General features: G+C 53.8%; 3 protein-coding genes across 3 annotated transcripts in view; all 3 read left to right on the top strand.

Annotated features, from left to right (window-relative positions):
- Positions 1-9,047, top strand: MONBRDRAFT_33332 (uncharacterized protein; the record flags this gene model as incomplete). Its single annotated transcript, XM_001747713.1, has 11 exons — positions 1-42; positions 179-249; positions 351-458; positions 603-720; positions 818-1,777; positions 1,885-2,355; positions 2,480-3,935; positions 4,126-4,891; positions 4,970-5,112; positions 5,204-7,219; positions 7,372-9,047. Coding segments are annotated over 11 exons (7,827 nt in total), but the record flags the coding sequence as incomplete, so codon positions are not given.
- Positions 9,048-9,185: 138 nt separating this feature from the next.
- MONBRDRAFT_37951 (uncharacterized protein) lies at positions 9,186-14,968 on the top strand (the record flags this gene model as incomplete). The annotated part of the gene is made up of 12 exons (XM_001747712.1): positions 9,186-10,847; positions 11,033-11,163; positions 11,311-11,473; positions 11,601-11,915; positions 12,294-12,581; positions 12,690-12,787; positions 12,940-13,187; positions 13,303-13,307; positions 13,461-13,617; positions 13,737-13,948; positions 14,035-14,189; positions 14,311-14,968. The coding sequence occupies 12 exons, from the start codon at positions 9,186-9,188 to the stop codon at positions 14,582-14,584; spliced, it is 3,708 nt and encodes a 1,235-aa protein (XP_001747764.1). The 3' UTR covers positions 14,585-14,968.
- A 602-nt stretch (positions 14,969-15,570) lies between these two features.
- The window catches only part of MONBRDRAFT_37950 (uncharacterized protein), a gene marked incomplete at its 5' end in the record, with an annotated part of 4,511 nt that continues 3,346 nt past the window's right edge, over positions 15,571-16,735 (top strand). Inside the window, one exon of the mRNA XM_001747711.1 lies at positions 15,571-15,640. Within this exon, the coding sequence (XP_001747763.1) occupies positions 15,571-15,640 (70 nt within the window). The remainder of the gene's footprint in view (positions 15,641-16,735) is intronic.

Genomic DNA, 16,735 nt, shown 5'->3' with positions numbered 1-16,735 from the left:
ATGTCTGACACCGGCGCTTCGACCAATGGGCGCCCAACCTCGGTATGCGTACGATACATCGGCCGTGCTGCTTGTTTCGTGGGGACCTGGGCCACCAAGCTGACAGTGTGCGCTCAAGCTGAGAGTGTGCGCTTTTCTCAAGCAACAGCTCATGCCGTCTGTGATCTGATTGTCTTAGGCCACCAATCCATTTCCAGTGTTGCCCCCGATTCCCTCTACAGAGCAACTGCACATGTCCGCAGCACGCAGGTGTGCATCAGCATTGCCTCTGTATATCCACGAGTCGATGTGTCCGTGACATTGACCACTGAATTTTGCTTGCTCCCCTGGAATGTTGACCTTGGTGATAGGCGCACCGTGAATGAGAGAACGGGGCGCAATGCAGACGATGAAACCCTTGCTCAGGCGGTTAACTGGCGTGCTACTACTGTCACTCGCGACAAGCTCTCGTCCCTAGTGTACGCTTTGCCCCCGCCTTTGTATTTGTTCTACTCTCCCTCCTCTCTTCTCAGAGATGGGCTCATCCGCTTTTCCTATTCTCGTACGATTCCCTTGTGTGCGTTGTTTCTTTGTTTTGTGGCTGTCCATCACATTTTTTGTAGCCAACAAAACCGACTTGCATCCGAGAGCATTGTTCAGCAGCATATCAAAACCCGGGCTCCACCGCCCCCACCTGCCCAGCTACCTGAAGCTCTCATGTCTGAGCAGTATCGCGAGGAGGTAGGCTTTTTTTTTTTTTTTTTTCTTTTTTCGACCCACCCCCTTGATTGGATTCATCTGAGCTCAATAACTACCCTTGCTCTTGTGCCGGGTTCAGCTCAACCAGCGGCGGCTGCAAGAAACAGCCGCCAAAAGCAAAATCGTGCCTCTTAGCGATGAAGCCTGGACACGCATTTGCGCTCTCGTACCAGAACAATGGCAAGACCGGGATCAAATCCCTCCAGACGAGCGCACCCCTGTTGACAAGGGCCTTGTGCGGCAGTATCAGGCCATCTCCGATGAGATTCGACTAGGCTACGAGGATGTCCTGCGCCAACTGACTGTGGCGCAGGTGCTCGTATCAGCTGCAGATAGCATTCAGCATACCCCTCTCCCCGAGGGTCTTGACTTCAGCAGCACTTGGCGGGATGCTTTTGAGCAACATCGTCTTGACCTGGGGGCCAACCTGTTTTTGACTCATCCAGTTCTGCGCACCGTGGCAGCCAAGACACAGGCACAAGCTGATACTCCCCTGGCAAACATCGAGGCTCTGATCCTGCGCCAGCAGCAGGAAAACATGCTCTATACCCCTGCCGGGTTTGCGCGTGAAATTGGTGTGGAAGTGGCTGCGACCACCGAGCTTCTCAACAATACTTGGTATGTCGACATTGCCGATACCATCTCCACCTACCTCCAGAGCCCCGAAGCTGCTGCTGCAGCTGCCGCCACTTCTACGAATGGTCGCCGTTCTTCGGGGTCAGCCAGCTCGGAGGCAAATACCATGCTGCTTGATCAAGCTCGGGCTTTTGTCATGACTGAAACCTTGCTGAGCCGACAACTGGGTCAACTCGTGCATGAGACACTGACTGCCATTACAGACCGGCTCGGCGACGATGCCGGTGCCCACCACCCCGTCTTTTCAGTGGCTCTGGTCCTGGTGGATCAAAAACTTGAGCTGCAGCCCTCCTGTGATTCCATGATTGAACAGATGCAGAGCCTTGTAGATCAAGTCTTGAACAACACTCGAGTGTTTGCCACCCTGCAAGCTTGGATGACCGGCGGCACGAAGACTCTTACCGTATGTTGCACTGGGCAAACGTTCTCGAGTTTTTCTTCTGCCAGTTCCCCTTCTCACTTTTCCGTTGTCGTTCTTCATGGTGACTTCCACTCTGCGCGAATTCATAGGTGGCAGTTGACCCAGCCAAGCTGGCTTCGACGAGAGCAGCCATTGCCAAGGCCACACAGGCGCTTTACAAGCGCCTGGCGGTCATTCAGGCTGAGTGCAACCAAGCCTTCCGAGGCGTGCTGCCTGGTGGGGAAGTCCATCAAGAATTGGACGAATTCTTGGACGAGGGCGAGATTGACCTCCGAGATTATCAAACTCGTCTCCAAGAACTGCAGGCCATCCGTCGACAAATCACTGCCATTGACAACACACGCATCACCCACCTGGCTCATTTGGACATGGTGCGCCTGCGCCAGCAGCTTCTGCAGGTGGTTGATGGCGCCATCCAACGTCTTTTGACCAGGCTCAAGAGCCACCACGCTGCTGAGAATACACGCATTTGCAAAGAGTTTGAGCTCATTCGCAAGCGCGCTTTGACCGAGCCAGAGGACTCCAAGGAAATGTTTGCACTCATGTCTTACATGGACAAGGTAAGAAGCGCCGGGCCCTCACGATTTATCTTATTGTGCTCGCTGCTTTCCTGGCCCAGCTGAGCCTCACCTCCTGGTGCCAATGCTCACAATTGGTTTGTCTGTGCTGCAATTTTTCCTACAGGTGCGCGCCCACGACTTGGAACAGTTGAAGCGTGATATCGGCGTTCGCCAGCAAACCATGGAATTTTTGCTGGAAACCTGCGAGGTGTCGTCGCAAGACATGGACCTCAACACGTTGGCGGTCATGTGGCCCACCAACATTCTTCCCGTCTTCGACGACAACGCCGTCTTGTTGGACGGTGTCAAGCAGCGTAGCGAGCAGCTCTTGGTTGGCAAGCGCGAGAAACTCCTGTTGGAGCTGGAGAAGGTTCGCCTTCAAATTGACGAGTTCAAGGAGGCTGCGGACTTGAGTGCTGCAGTGCACTACCTCAAGGACTCGAAGAACATTTTGAAGCGTTTGGCTGACATGAACAGTCAGGTGGCCTTTATCAACAAGGAGGAAGCCCTGTTTGAATGGGACCAGACTTCATACCCGGCCATCGAAAAGCTCAGCAATGAGTGCCAGCCCTTCCTGGTTCTCTTCCAAGGCATTGTTGACTGGCAAAAGTCGCTGCGTCGCTGGATGGAAGGGCCTTTCGGTGATCTAGATCCCGATAAGGTGTTGGCAGAGGTGGATGAAGTGTATCGCGAATTCTATAAGAAGGCCAAGGGCTACGCCAAGGATAGCAACATGTATGCCATGTGCGAAAAAATCAAGGGTGAGGTGCAGGACTTTCGCGCACACTCCCAGCTCATCCAGGTTCTCTGCAATTTGGGCCTCCGCGAGCGCCACTGGAAGGCCATGTCCGACCTTGTTGGCGCCAACATCGCGCCAGATGCCAGCACCACGTTGCAAGCCATGATCAACCTTAATCTGACCGAGCATCTTGCTGAACTTGAGGTCGTGTCTTCGGGTGCCTCAAAAGAGTTTTCTCTGGAAAAGGCCATGGACAAAATGGAAAACGAGTGGCAACCGATGGAGTTCAACGTTGTGCCTTATCGCGACAGCGGCATGAACATCCTCTCCTCCGTTGATGAGATTCAGACACTGCTTGATGATCACCTCGTCAAGACCCAAACCATGCGAGGCTCCCCCTTTATCAAGCCCTTTCAAGAGCGCATTGTGGCTTGGGAGCGCCTGCTCGTGGCTTCTCAGGACATCATCGACGGCTGGCTCAAGATGCAAGCAACCTGGCTCTACCTGGAGCCAATCTTCTCGTCACCCGACATTATGGCTCAAATGCCAACGGAGGGCGATCTTTTTGTCCAGGTTGATCGTCAGTTTAAGAGCACCATGACGCACTGCGCTGCCAACCCTGCTGTCCTGGTTGCTTGTAGCCTGGAAGGCCTGCTTGAGCGTATCTCCCATGCCAACGAGCAGCTGGAAATTATCCTCAAGGGCCTCAATGACTACCTCGAGAAGAAGCGTCTCTACTTTGCGCGCTTCTTCTTCCTCTCCAACGATGAGATGCTTGAGATTCTGTCCGAGACCAAGGACCCAACGCGCGTTCAGCCTCACCTCAAAAAGTGTTTCGAAGGTTTGTCGACGCCTCGACGTTGGGTGCCCTCGTGTTCAGGGGCAGCTTTGTGGTTTTTACTTCTTCTGATGGCACTATGTTCCGGTTTTTTTTTCTCTTTTATTTTTCTTTTATTTTGGTGTGTGTGTGTGCGTGTGTGTGTTGACCGCCCGTCATCTTCTGAACCCCATACTTCGTGTTTGTGCATTAGGTATCAACAAACTTGTCTTTACCGAGGCAGAACAAGACATTACGACCATGATATCTTCTGAGGGTGAGCAGGTTGAGCTCTCGGGTATCATTTCCACAGCGGCGGCTCGCGGCCAGGTTGAAAAATGGCTGTTGGAACTGGAGGGTTTGATGCGCATGTCGGTGCGCGATCAAATTGTCAAAGCTCTCGAGGCATATGCCAACACCCAACGCGTCCAGTGGGTGCAGCAATGGCCTGGGCAGGTTGTCATTTGTGTCGGCCAGACGTACTGGACAAGCGGCGTGCACAAGGCCCTTCGAGATGGCCAGGGTGCACTCGTCGCCTATTGCGATCAGCTCGAATCTGAGTTGCAAGATATTGTGGCCTTGGTGCGCGGCAAGCTGCCTAAGCAAGTCCGCAAAACCCTGAGCGCACTTGTGACTTTGGATGTGCACGCACGTGACGTGACTATGGAGCTTCGCGATAACAAGGTTGCCTCCGATGCCGACTTCCAGTGGTTGTGCCAACTGCGCTATTACTGGGAGAATGAAAACATGTATGTGCGCATGATCAACTCGACCTGCGACTACGGCTACGAATACCTCGGAAACAGCCTTCGCCTCGTGGTCACGCCCCTTACAGATCGGTTAGTAACCTACCTTGTATACCTTTGTGTATGTATGTATGTGTGTATGTGTGTGTGTGTGTGTGTGTGTGTGTGTGTGTGTGTGTGTGTGTGTGTGTGTGTGTGTGTGTGTGTGTGTGTGTGTGTGCTGGGTTATGCCGGGTCGCTGTGTCGTCTGGCAGACAGCGACCGTTCTCATTTTTTGCCTTGTTTGTTTTTTTTCCGGGGAATTTGCTATAGGTGCTATCGAACTCTGATTGGCGCCTACTACCTGCATCTTGGCGGCGCTCCCGAGGGCCCAGCTGGTACGGGCAAAACGGAAACGGTCAAGGACTTGGCCAAGGCATTGGCCATCCAATGTGTGGTTTTCAACTGCTCCGATGGTGAGTCACAGTCTCTTTCTGCTTGACCCGTCGAAATGAGATTCACACCGGGGCTTGCTGACCATGTGCCGTGCGCGCCACGACGATTTAGGTCTCGACTACAAGGCCATGGGCAAATTCTTCAAGGGTTTAGCCTCAGCCGGTGCCTGGGCTTGTTTTGATGAGTTTAACCGCATTGACCTTGAGGTGCTCAGTGTGGTCGCACAACAGATTCAGTCCATTCAACGGGCCGTTGAGGTCGGTCTCAAGCGATTCGCTTTTGAGGGCACCGAACTCGACCTCAACGCCAAGTGCAACAGCTACATTACCATGAACCCCGGCTATGCCGGGCGCTCGGAGCTTCCCGACAACCTCAAGGTGCTCTTCCGAACTGTGGCCATGATGGTGCCGGATTACGCCATGATTGCTGAGATTATGCTGTACTCGTTCGGGTTTGTAAACGCCCGACCCATGTCCATTAAGATTACCACGACCTACAAGCTCTGCTCTGAACAGCTTTCGTCGCAGTTCCACTATGACTACGGCATGCGTGCTGTCAAGGCCGTGCTCTCGGCCGCCGGTAACCTCAAGCTGCAGTTCCCTGACGAGGATGAGGGCGTCCTCATTCTTCGTGCTATTGTTGACGTCAACTTGCCCAAGTTCTTGAGCCACGACGTGCCGCTGTTTCACGGCATCATTTCCGATCTATTTCCCGGCATTGAGCTGCCCAAGACAGACTATGATGAGCTCTTTGGTGCAGCTCGCGAAGCTTGCGTTGAGTTTAACCTCCAGGCCACTGACCTGTTTTTGGAAAAGCTTGCGCAGATGTACGAGATGATGATCGTGCGCCATGGCTTTATGCTGGTGGGCGAACCGTTCGCGGCCAAAACGGCCGTTCTGAAAGTGTTGGCTGCGGCTTTAACCCGCATCGCCGCTGCTCACGAGGGCGAAGAGGTGGACGGGGAGATCGCACACCGCGGCGTGTATTATCGCATCATCAATCCCAAGTCCATTACCATGGGCCAACTCTACGGCTGCTTTGATCCAGTCTCACACGAGTGGTCTGATGGCGTTTTGGCCACTACATTCCGTCAACTGGCCAGTGACACGAGTCCGGAGCGCAAGTGGGTCGTTTTTGATGGGCCCATTGATGCCATTTGGATTGAGAACATGAACACTGTGCTGGATGACAACAAGAAGCTCTGCCTGATGTCGGGCGAAATCATCGCCCTCTCTGACACAATGTCTCTCATCTTTGAGACAATGGATTTGTCGCAGGCCTCACCGGCCACCGTCTCGCGCTGTGGCATGATCTACCTCGAGCCCTCACAGCTCGGCTGGCGGCCACATACTGACTCCTGGCTCCAGGCTCGGCCCGACTTTGTGCAGCAGCCCCTCAAGGATGTTCTTCAGCAGCTCTTTGACGCCTTTGTCCCGGTCGGCCTTGAGTTTGTGCGCAAGCACCTCAAGCAATACGTCGTGGTGGAGGAGATGATGATGGTGCATGCTCTCTTGCGTCTTTTGGAGAGCAGCATGGCCGAGCCCTTTGCCGAAGAGAAGAATGCAAAGATTTTGGAACAGTGGACCAAGGGTCTCTTTGTCTGGTGCTTTGTCTGGTCCTTTGGCGCATCCACGGACACTGACGGCCGCGTCAAGTTTGACGAGTTTGTCCGCAGCCTCGTCGCTGGCACGCATCCTGAACTCGAGAACAGCAATATCAAGTTTGACTCACCCGTTCCAGACGAGGCCACCGTGTATGATTACCTTTTTGAGGCCAAGGGCAAGGGCAAGTGGATCCGCTGGATGCATACCATTGATCCGGAACTGCATTTGCGCCCGGGCCAAAAGCTGAAGGATGCCATTGTGCCGACCACGGACACGGCTCGCTACACGTACATTATGGATCTGTGCGTGCGTAACCGCGTGCCCTTGCTCTTTGTGGGCCCCACGGGCACAGGCAAGTCCGTGTACGTTAAGGACAAGCTCATGAACGGCTTGGAGGATACCTACCAGCCTCTCTTCATCACCTACTCGGCACAGACCACGGCCAACCAAACACAGGATTTGGTCTTGGCCAAGCTTGACAAACGCCGCAAAGGCATTTATGGGCCACGCATGGGCCAGCAGTGTGTTGTCTTTGTCGACGATCTCAACATGCCGGCCCTTGAGAAATATGGAGCTCAACCGCCCATTGAGCTGTTGCGGCAGTTCCTAGACCACGGCTTCTGGTATGATCTTGGGACACCTCGCGCATGGATCTGGTGGACGTTCTTTTTGTAGCTGCCATGGGTCCGCCAGGCGGTGGTCGCAACCCCGTCACCACGCGCATGCTGCGCCACGTCAACACCGTGGGCATTACCGAGTTTGACGACGATACCATGACCCGCATTTTTAGCACGATTGTTTCGCGGGCCTTTAAGGAGAGCAAATTCTCAATGGAGCTGCAGGGCTTGAGCAATAACGTTGTGACTGCCACGATGCACGTCTACAAGAGTGCCATTCAAAGCCTGCTACCAACACCGGCCAAGTCGCACTACACCTTCAACCTGCGTGACTTCTCACGCGTTGTCAATGGCGTCCTCCTCATGGATGGCCACCGCGCTGGAGACAAAAACAAACTCTGCCGCCTCTGGTGTCATGAGGTGTATCGTGTCTTTGGTGATCGCCTCGTCTTTGAGGAGGATCACGACTGGCTTTTTGGCCTTTTGCAAGAAACTGTCAAGTCCCATTTTAAGCTGGGCTTTGATGCTGTCTTCTCCAACCTTCCGGATAGCGGCGACAAGACCACGGTAGACCGTCAAGCCTTTGGCTCTCTTATTTTCTGTGACCTCATGGAGGTGGAATCTTCGCCACGCCCTTACGACGAAGTCTCCAGTCTTGAAGCCCTCAAGGATATCGTTCGCAGCAGTTTGGATGAGTACAACCAAGTCAACAAGTCGCCAATGGACTTGGTCATTTTCCGCTACGTTCTTGAGCACCTCAGCCGCATTTCTCGCGTTCTCAAGCAGGATGGCGGCCACGCCTTACTTGTGGGCGTCGGCGGCTCAGGACGGCAGTCCACCACGCGCCTCGCTGCGCACATGGCTGACTACACGCTCGTGCAGCCGGAAATCAGCAAGCAATACGGCAACGAGGAATGGGCGGAAGACGTGAAGCGCGTTATGAAGAAGGCCGGCATGGAGGGACGGCCGACTGTCTTCTTGCTCACCGACTCGCAGCTCAAGTCAAACAAGATGCTTGAGGACATTGACTCGCTGCTGAACTCGGGCGAGGTAGCCAATATTTTCGCTCCTGACGAAAAGGGAGAGATCTGCGAGGGTGTGCGCAGTGCCGCGCAAGCGGTCAATCCGGGTGTGGATCTCACACCCATGCAGCTCTACAGTTTCTTTATTAGCCAGTGTCGTGATAACCTGCACGTCATTTTGGCCTTTAGCCCCATTGGCAGCACCTTCCGCGATCGCTTACGCATGTTCCCTTCGCTCGTCAACTGCTGCACGATCGATTGGTTTCAAGCCTGGCCCTCGGAAGCCCTGGAAATGGTGGCTTCCTCCTTTGTGGCCGATATCGAGATGGCCGATGCGGAGCGTCGCGCCGTGATTGCCATGTGCCAAGCTTTTGACATTAGCTCGCGCGAGCTGAGCCGTCGCTTCACAGCGGAGCAGAACCGGCACACGTACGTGACTCCCACTTCCTTTCTCGAATCGGTCAAGGCCTTCAAGTCGCTGTTACAAATCAAGCGTGACGAAGTCATGCGGGCCAAGAACCAGTATACCACCGGGTTGGACAAGCTTGAGTTTGCTGCTTCTCAGGTGGCCACGATGCAGCAGGAGCTCGAAGAGCTGCAGCCCAAGCTGGCGGCAGCTCAAGTTGAGAACGAGGCCATGACGGTGCAGATCAACAAGGAGTCGGAGGAGGCGGCCAAGATTGAGGCCAACGTCAAGGCAGACGAGGCCGTGGTCAGCGAGAAGGCGGCCGTGGCTCAGGCCGAGAAGGCCGAGTGTGAGGCATTGCTAGCAGATGCCGTCCCCGCACTGAATGCTGCCCTGTCAGCTTTGAACACGCTGAAAAAGTCAGACGTCGACGTGGTCAAAACGATGAAGTCGCCGCCGGCGGGCGTGAAGCTTGTAATGGAGGCTGTGTGCGTGATGAAGGACGTCAAGCCCGAGAAGGTCAATGACCCAGCAGGCGGAACAAAGAAGGTGCTCGACTACTGGGGTCCAGCCAAAAAGCTGTTAAGCGACATGAAGTTTTTGGACTCACTCCGCGAGTACGACAAGGACAACATTCCCCCGCACATCATGCAGGAGATTCGGGACAAGTACATTCCGGATGAGGGCTTTGTGCCCGAAAAGGTTGCCAAGGCTTCGCAAGCTGCCGAGGGCTTGTGTAAGTGGGTGCGAGCCATGGAAATCTATGATCGCGTGGCCAAGGTGGTGGCGCCCAAGCGCCTGGCTCTGGTTGAGAAGGAGACCGAGGTCAATGGCCTCATGGCCGAGCTCAAGGCCAAGCAGGACGAGCTCAAGGCCGTCCAGGACCGCGTGGCGCAACTCAATGCGGCGTTGGATGAGAAACTTCGAGAAAAAGCGGATCTGGAGGCAAAGGTTGAGCTTTGTGCTCAAAAGCTGGGACGAGCACAAAAGTTGATTGGTGGCCTGGGTGGCGAGAAGAAGCGTTGGAGCGAAGCGGCTGCCAACCTACAGGTGGCCTTTGACAATTTGACAGGCGACATTCTTGTGGCAGGCGCTGTGATGGCCTACCTTGGGCCGTACACTTCGGTGTATCGCCAGAGCACCATTGCTGACTGGGTGGCACAGTGCCGCGCCGCCAATCTGCCCTGCTCGGCCGACTTTAGTCTACGCAGCATCCTTGGCGATGCCGTCAAGATCCGTGCATGGAACATCGACGGGCTACCCACCGACGGCTTTTCCGTGGACAACGGCGTGATGTTGCACAACTCGCGTCGCTGGCCTCTGATGATCGATCCGCAGGGTCAGGCCAACAAGTGGATCAAGAAGATGGAGGCAAGCAACCAACTAAAGGTTATCAAGCTGTCCGACCCCAACTTTATGCGTGATCTGGAGACGGGCATTCAATTTGGCACCCCCGTGCTACTCGAGAACATTGGCGAGGAACTCGACCCCGCACTCGAGCCCCTCTTGCTCCGCTCCACCTTCAAACAGGGGGGTGTCATGTGCATGAAGCTTGGCGAGAACGTGTTGGAATACAGCGACGATTTCCGCTTCTACATCACGACCAAGTTGCCAAACCCCCACTACATGCCCGAAACGGCTACCAAGGTCACGCTCATCAATTTCATGATCACGCCCGAGGGCTTGGAGGATCAACTCCTCGGGATTGTGGTGCGCAAGGAGCAGCCCGAGCTCGAAGCTGAGCGACAGCAGCTTATCATCCAAAGTGCAGAGAACAAACGTCAACTCAAGGATATTGAGAAGCGCATTCTGGACACGCTGTCCAACTCTCAGGGCAACATCCTCGAGGATGAAGGCGCCATCAAGGTGCTGGATGACGCCAAGATCGTGTCCGACGACATCCAGGCTAAGCAGAAGGTGGCCGAGGCTACCGAGGCCAAGATCAACGAAAATCGCAAGGGCTATAAACCCGTGGCCGCTCACTCGGCTGTCCTTTTCTTCGTGATTGCTGACATGGCCAACATTGATCCCATGTATCAGTACTCTTTGACTTGGTTTGTCAACCTCTTTATTGCCTCCATCGACAGCTCGACGAAGAGCAAGCAGGTATGTTTATTCCAATGGGGCTTAAAACGAGTCAGCGATTTCAGTGCTTCGTTTGTCCTTGCTCTTCCTTTTATTTTATTCCGCTTTCCTCCTCCCCATTCCCCTTTCATGTGCATGTGCATTTCACTTGACGTGCATACGTCATCACCCTCTGACGCTGATTGCCTTGTCTCATGCTGCCGTAGTTGGACAAGCGCCTTCGATACTTGACAGATCATTTCACGTATTCCATCTACTGCAACGTTTGCCGTTCGCTCTTTGAAAAGGACAAGCTTCTCTTTGCGTTTTTGCTCTGCTGCGCTTTGTTGAAGTCACGGTATGAAAACGATCTTGCTTTTTCGCACCCGCTTGATGCCACTGATCTGATACATGTCCCCTCATCCCCCGCCCCCCTTTTTTTTCTTTTTTCTTGAATGCGCCATGGCGCCATGTGTGGTGTTGATGCCGTGTTCCACATGAGCAGCAATCAGCTGGATCAGAGCGAGTTGATGTTCTTCCTGACGGGTGGTGTTGGTCTGGATAACACACGCAAGAACCCTGATGAGAGTTGGATCTCGCAGAAAATGTGGGACGAGCTGTGTCGCATGGGTGATCTTCCCAGTTATCAGGAAGTCAAATTCCTCGAGGTACGGCTCTTTTGGTACTGCTTTTGTCAAAGATCTTGATTATGGGAGCGCGTGTGGGCAAAGGCGAGGCCCATGCGCTAACGTGCGGCCACGTGGCTTTTGACTTTGCATGTTTGTTTGGGCATAGAAATTCGAGGCCGACCCGCGCAAGTGGAAGTACATTTACGATAGCAAAACACCCTACAACGAGGAGCTTCCTGACTCCTGGCAGGGATCGCTGACGGACTTTCAGCGCATGACCTTGTTGCGTGTGATGCGCCCCGATAAGGCGGTACCACTGTGCCGCTTGTTCGTACAGTCCAAGCTCGGGCAGCGTTTTACGGAACCTCCGCCTTTCAACTTGCAAGAAAGTTACAACGACTCTGTGGCTACTGCCCCCCTGATTTTCGTGCTGAGCCCGGGCGCTGACCCAATGGCGCAGCTATTGAAGTTTGCAGACACGGTGGGCTTTGGCGGGGACAAGTTCAACGCCATCTCGTTGGGTCAGGGGCAAGGTCCTTTTGCTGAGCGCATGATTGCCAAAGCCATGGCCGAGGGGTCGTGGGTGGCATTGCAAAATTGCCACTTGGCCGTCTCATGGATGCCTGCTCTTGAGCGCATCTGCGAAGAAATGGACCCAGCCAAGGTACGCACAGCCATTCAGTTGTTTAGCTCTGCCCTGCGAGTCAAGGCGACAGAGCGGTCTGGCTATCATCTTGTCCTGAGTGTCACAGCGTGTTTCACCCTCTCACAATCCACTCGGTGGTCTTGGCTGAAACAATACAATGTATAGGTCCACAAAGAGTTTCGGTTGTGGCTGACGTCGTATCCGTCCGACAAGTTTCCTGTTTCAGTCCTGCAAAACGGTGTCAAGATGACCAATGAGCCGCCAACAGGCCTGCGCATGAATATGTTGCAGTCTTACTTGACGGATCCCATCTCAGATCCGAGCTTTTTCAACAAACTCGAGGACAATCCGGCCAAGCATGAGGCTTTCCAAAAACTGCTTTTTGGCTTGTGCTTTTTCCATGCTAACGTGCAAGAGCGACGCAAATTTGGTCCGCTGGGCTGGAACATTCCTTACGGCTTCAATGAGAGCGACCTGCGCATTAGCGTGCGCCAGTTGAACGTGAGCTGCGCTCGTTGTTCTTCCTATAACACAATCTCTTGAAACCTGCCTCGGTCGCATCAACTTTGTCAGCCAACTCACAGTCTGCACCGAATCTGCCGGCCATAGATTTTCTTGGAGGAGTACGATGACCTGCCGTTGGATGCACTGCAATACTTGACGGGCCAGTGCAACTATGGTGGCCGTGTGACTGACGATTGGGATCGGTGGGTTTTCTTGCTGGCTTTGCTGACTTGTTGAAGTCGCATGAGGTCCCGTCAGGGCATGTGGCGGCGGGGCGGGTAGATGGTGCAGCCAATTTGCAGTTTTGAAGAGCTTACCTGACACCTGTTGACTGGTTCGTGCTCTGTGCAATTAGACGCTGCTTGGTCTCGATTCTCAAAAATACTTTTTGCCGAGACGCGTGTGTCCAGACCAAGTATGCGTTGTCACCGAGCGGAGTCTATCACGTACCAGCACCCGAGGGCTACGATCACTACGTCGAGTTTATCAAGGAGTTGCCGGTGGAGCAGCCCCCAGAAGCCTTTGGCATGCATGACAATGTTGACATTTCCAAGGACTTGCAAGAAACGCGCCTGCTTTTTGACTCGTGCCTTGCGACCATGGGTAAGTCTGGCGTTTCTTTTTGAGGTTGTGAAGTTTGCCTTTTGTAGGGATAGGGACGTTCTCAGGTCACCTGAGACCTGACTTGGCTGTATGATCCCATCAACCTAGGCACTAGCGGCGGTGGCGGCGGCGAGGGTCATCGGGTGGAAGAGTTGATGGATGAGATTGCAGAAGGCATCTTGGCCAAGGTAAGCGGTTGGCGCAGTGCTGTCCTGATTCATTTCTTCTATTTCACTATTCTCTCGAACGACTTACATTGCATGGCTACCGTAGTTGCCGAGCCTCTTCGATCTGGAAGCTGCATTGGCCAAGTTTCCAACACGCTACGACGAGTCGATGAACACGGTGCTTGTTCAGGAGATGCAACGTTTCAATCGCTTGCTGCAAGTAATTGTCACGTCTCTTCGCGATTTGCGCAAAGCCATTAAAGGTTTGTGTGTGTGTGTGTGGCAGCGAGCGCGGGGCGTGGATATCTCTCTGACCTTGGATTAGCACGGACAAGGACGAGCGTGTGCTCACACATGAACGGTCGTGCATGGGTTCTTGCAGGTTTGGTGCTCATGTCGCCGGCCTTGGAGGAGGTCGGGCGTAGCTTGACCATTGGCAAGGTGCCCGGCATGTGGATGGCCAAATCCTACCCGAGTTTGAAGCCATTGGGCAGCTACGTCTCGGACTTTTTGCAACGGCTTCAATTTTTGCAGACGTGGTACGAGCAAGGCAAGCCGGACGTGTTCTGGGTGAGCGGGTTTTATTTCACACAGGTACGATTCGGCGATGCGATTGTGCCTTTGGTCTGTTGGTGCCCTGTGTTGAGCGTGATGTCATGGACACGCCGTGCTTGGGGTAGGCATTCTTGACGGGTGCGCTGCAAAACTATGCGCGCAAGTACAAGATTCCCATCGACATCTTGGGCTTTGGTTTTGAGGTTTTGCGGGACGAGGACCCACGCACCGCGCCGGCAGATGGCGTGCTGATTGACGGCCTGTTTTTGGATGGTGCACGGTACGCATCTCTGTACTTTGCTTTCTGTGCCTGGTCCAGTGTTTGGCGCGCTTGCGCCGGCCACACATGGGGTATGGAGGGACTCTCATGGTATGCGGTCGGGTTTGTTTGATTTTTACAGCTGGGTCAAGTCTAAGCATGTGCTCGGTGAATCCATGCCCAAGGTGCTCTTTGATGTGATGCCTGCCATCTGGCTCAAGCCGGGCAAGAAGGAAGAGTTGCCTGATGTGCCAAGCTATCTTTGCCCAGTGTATAAGACAAGCGAGCGCCGTGGAACTCTGTCGACGACAGGCCACTCAACCAACTACGTTTTGCCAATCAGAGTGCCGTCAGATATGCCTTCGGATCATTGGGTTCGCCGAGGCGTGGCGTTGCTGTGCCAACTGGACGATTAAGCGCGCTCGCTTTTGGCCCATCGTTGGTTGGGCTTTCTTTCTGGCGATGTGGTCTCGTGGTGGCGCAGAGCTGACAGCGTGACCGCGTCATGTCTGGTTTGCTCTGGTCGGTTAAGCTGTGTGTGTGTGTGTGTGTGTGTGTGTGGTGCTGTAGCTGATCTATTGCCTGAGAAGTGTGCTGAAGATTCAGGGCCTGTGTGATGGTGTTGCGTGATCATTTAGTAGTGGATAAGCGAAACGGTGTTTGTTGTTTGTCTCGCTGTCAGAAAAGGCCCTTGAACGTGATGCGCTGTGATGCGTGCGAACTAGTCCTTCTCCTCATTAATTTCTTCTTGCGTATCGAGCTGGCGCTCATGCCGCCAGTTCTCAATTGATCCGAGAACCATCACTCTGAGATTGCAGCTGTGCCTGACTAGCTGTAAAGGAAGAGACGAAGAGAAAACAGATAATGTGAGCGTGCTCGTTGGGTCTTCCAACCTGCCAGGCAGAGGCATCGACAGGGGGGCAGCAGCCACAGCAGAAAGCACCCGTCGTCACATATCTGAGTCCTTCCACAAAATTCCTCTTGGTTGTATGAGGCATACTTGCTCCACGTCATTGGCACCATGACACGCGCCCCACATATCCCCAGCACCAAAGATGTGACTTCTGCACACGAGGCGCATTTTTCTTTCACACAAAAGTAAAGGTGTGTCGTTTGTTACGCTTCTATGTGGTCAAGGCGAGCAAGCAGCAGTGGGGAGAAGGGGTGGGCCTGGTGCAAAAATGACGCGGTGCACCCCTCTTTTTTTTTTTTGAAAAAAAATAAATGAACAATTGGAATTGCTGCTATGTTCGGAGCTATTCCTCGCTATTCTTGTATTTGGCGATGGCTGTGCATCTGAAGCAAAACCGATTGACCAAATCCGGTACATAGACAGCTGCCAATGGAGGTAAAGCGCAGAGACCACGGGGCAGGGACTGACCCAGAGACAGAGACTGCCACAATGGAGCAACAGGAATTCAATTTTCTTCTGCCAGTCATATGTGAAGGCACCTGCAGCAACAGCAAGTTGGGTGCGCTTCACTTTGGCGCCGAGATGGAGATTTCGCTACCACGCTTTGACCAGACCAATGCCATACTCGCGCTGACGTCAGTGTATCGTCTGCACCCTACGCACCAAACTCGCAGCTGTTTCTAAGGAAAAAAGCAGCACTGTCGTGACGTCGCTATCGATTATGTGTGCTGTTGTGTGGCGGTCGCTGCCGTTTTGTCTTTGTGGGCCACGTGTTGGACACTTCATGTCGGAACAAGCACACAGTGGTGTTGGGTTGTTTGGCTCACATTTGCAGGACAGAACGGGAAACCAGCTCCGCAAACCCCCGCCCAACTCGACAGCAACTCGATAGCTGGCGTACAACAGTTCTTCAAAAACAAGTCGTTTCGACTGCAAGAATACACCGTACCCGTCCGTACCCATCTCAGGGGGTATCGTATGCATACGTATGCAGTGTGTATGGTAGACCAATATCCGTCATCTGCACATCTGTATGGGGCCTAAGCAATGGCTATGGGTTGAATTTCACACGCATGCAGATTGTAATGGATGTAGATAGTACGCTGTAGATGATGGATGGTACGCATGGTCATGGTCATAGGCGTTGCGATCGTGTGTGTGTGTGTGGTGTGTGTGTGGCTGGCTGACTCTGAGCTTTCTTGGAAAAAACGGCAGAGGCATGGGCAGATGGATCGTCGTGCGAATCGTGTTGATCCCCGATCAGGGCGTTGGTTGTTGATCTCAGGACAAGCGCGCGTCGGCTGCGTTCAACCGATGCTCTGCAAAACCACGCCTCAAACGCATTGAATCAGTGCACACCAACTTGGATTGCCTCAATCTAACTCGCACACCTCTCCCCGACAGTCCTCTTTCCAAAGGGTCCTCAATTTCCTTTTGCAACTCCCCTTTTGTACTGTGCCGTTCAACGCCGCTCCTTCCCCCACAAGCGCTGCCTCGGGGTGCAATTGGGGCATGCTTGGCCCCTGCCCGGAAGGATCACCTCTTTGCTCCTCGGTTTCTGGACGGGACTTCATTCTCGTTTGTTTTTCAGCAAATCACTTCCTGCTGCCGTGCTTTCCGAGCTCTCTTCCCCCCCCCCCCCACCCCCCCCAAC

This window comes from Monosiga brevicollis, genomic scaffold (assembly GCF_000002865.3).
Source record: "Monosiga brevicollis MX1 MONBRscaffold_18 genomic scaffold, whole genome shotgun sequence".
In the NCBI taxonomy this organism is placed as follows: Eukaryota; class Choanoflagellata; order Craspedida; family Salpingoecidae; genus Monosiga; species Monosiga brevicollis.
This window is presented reverse-complemented; position numbering and strand designations above follow the sequence as displayed.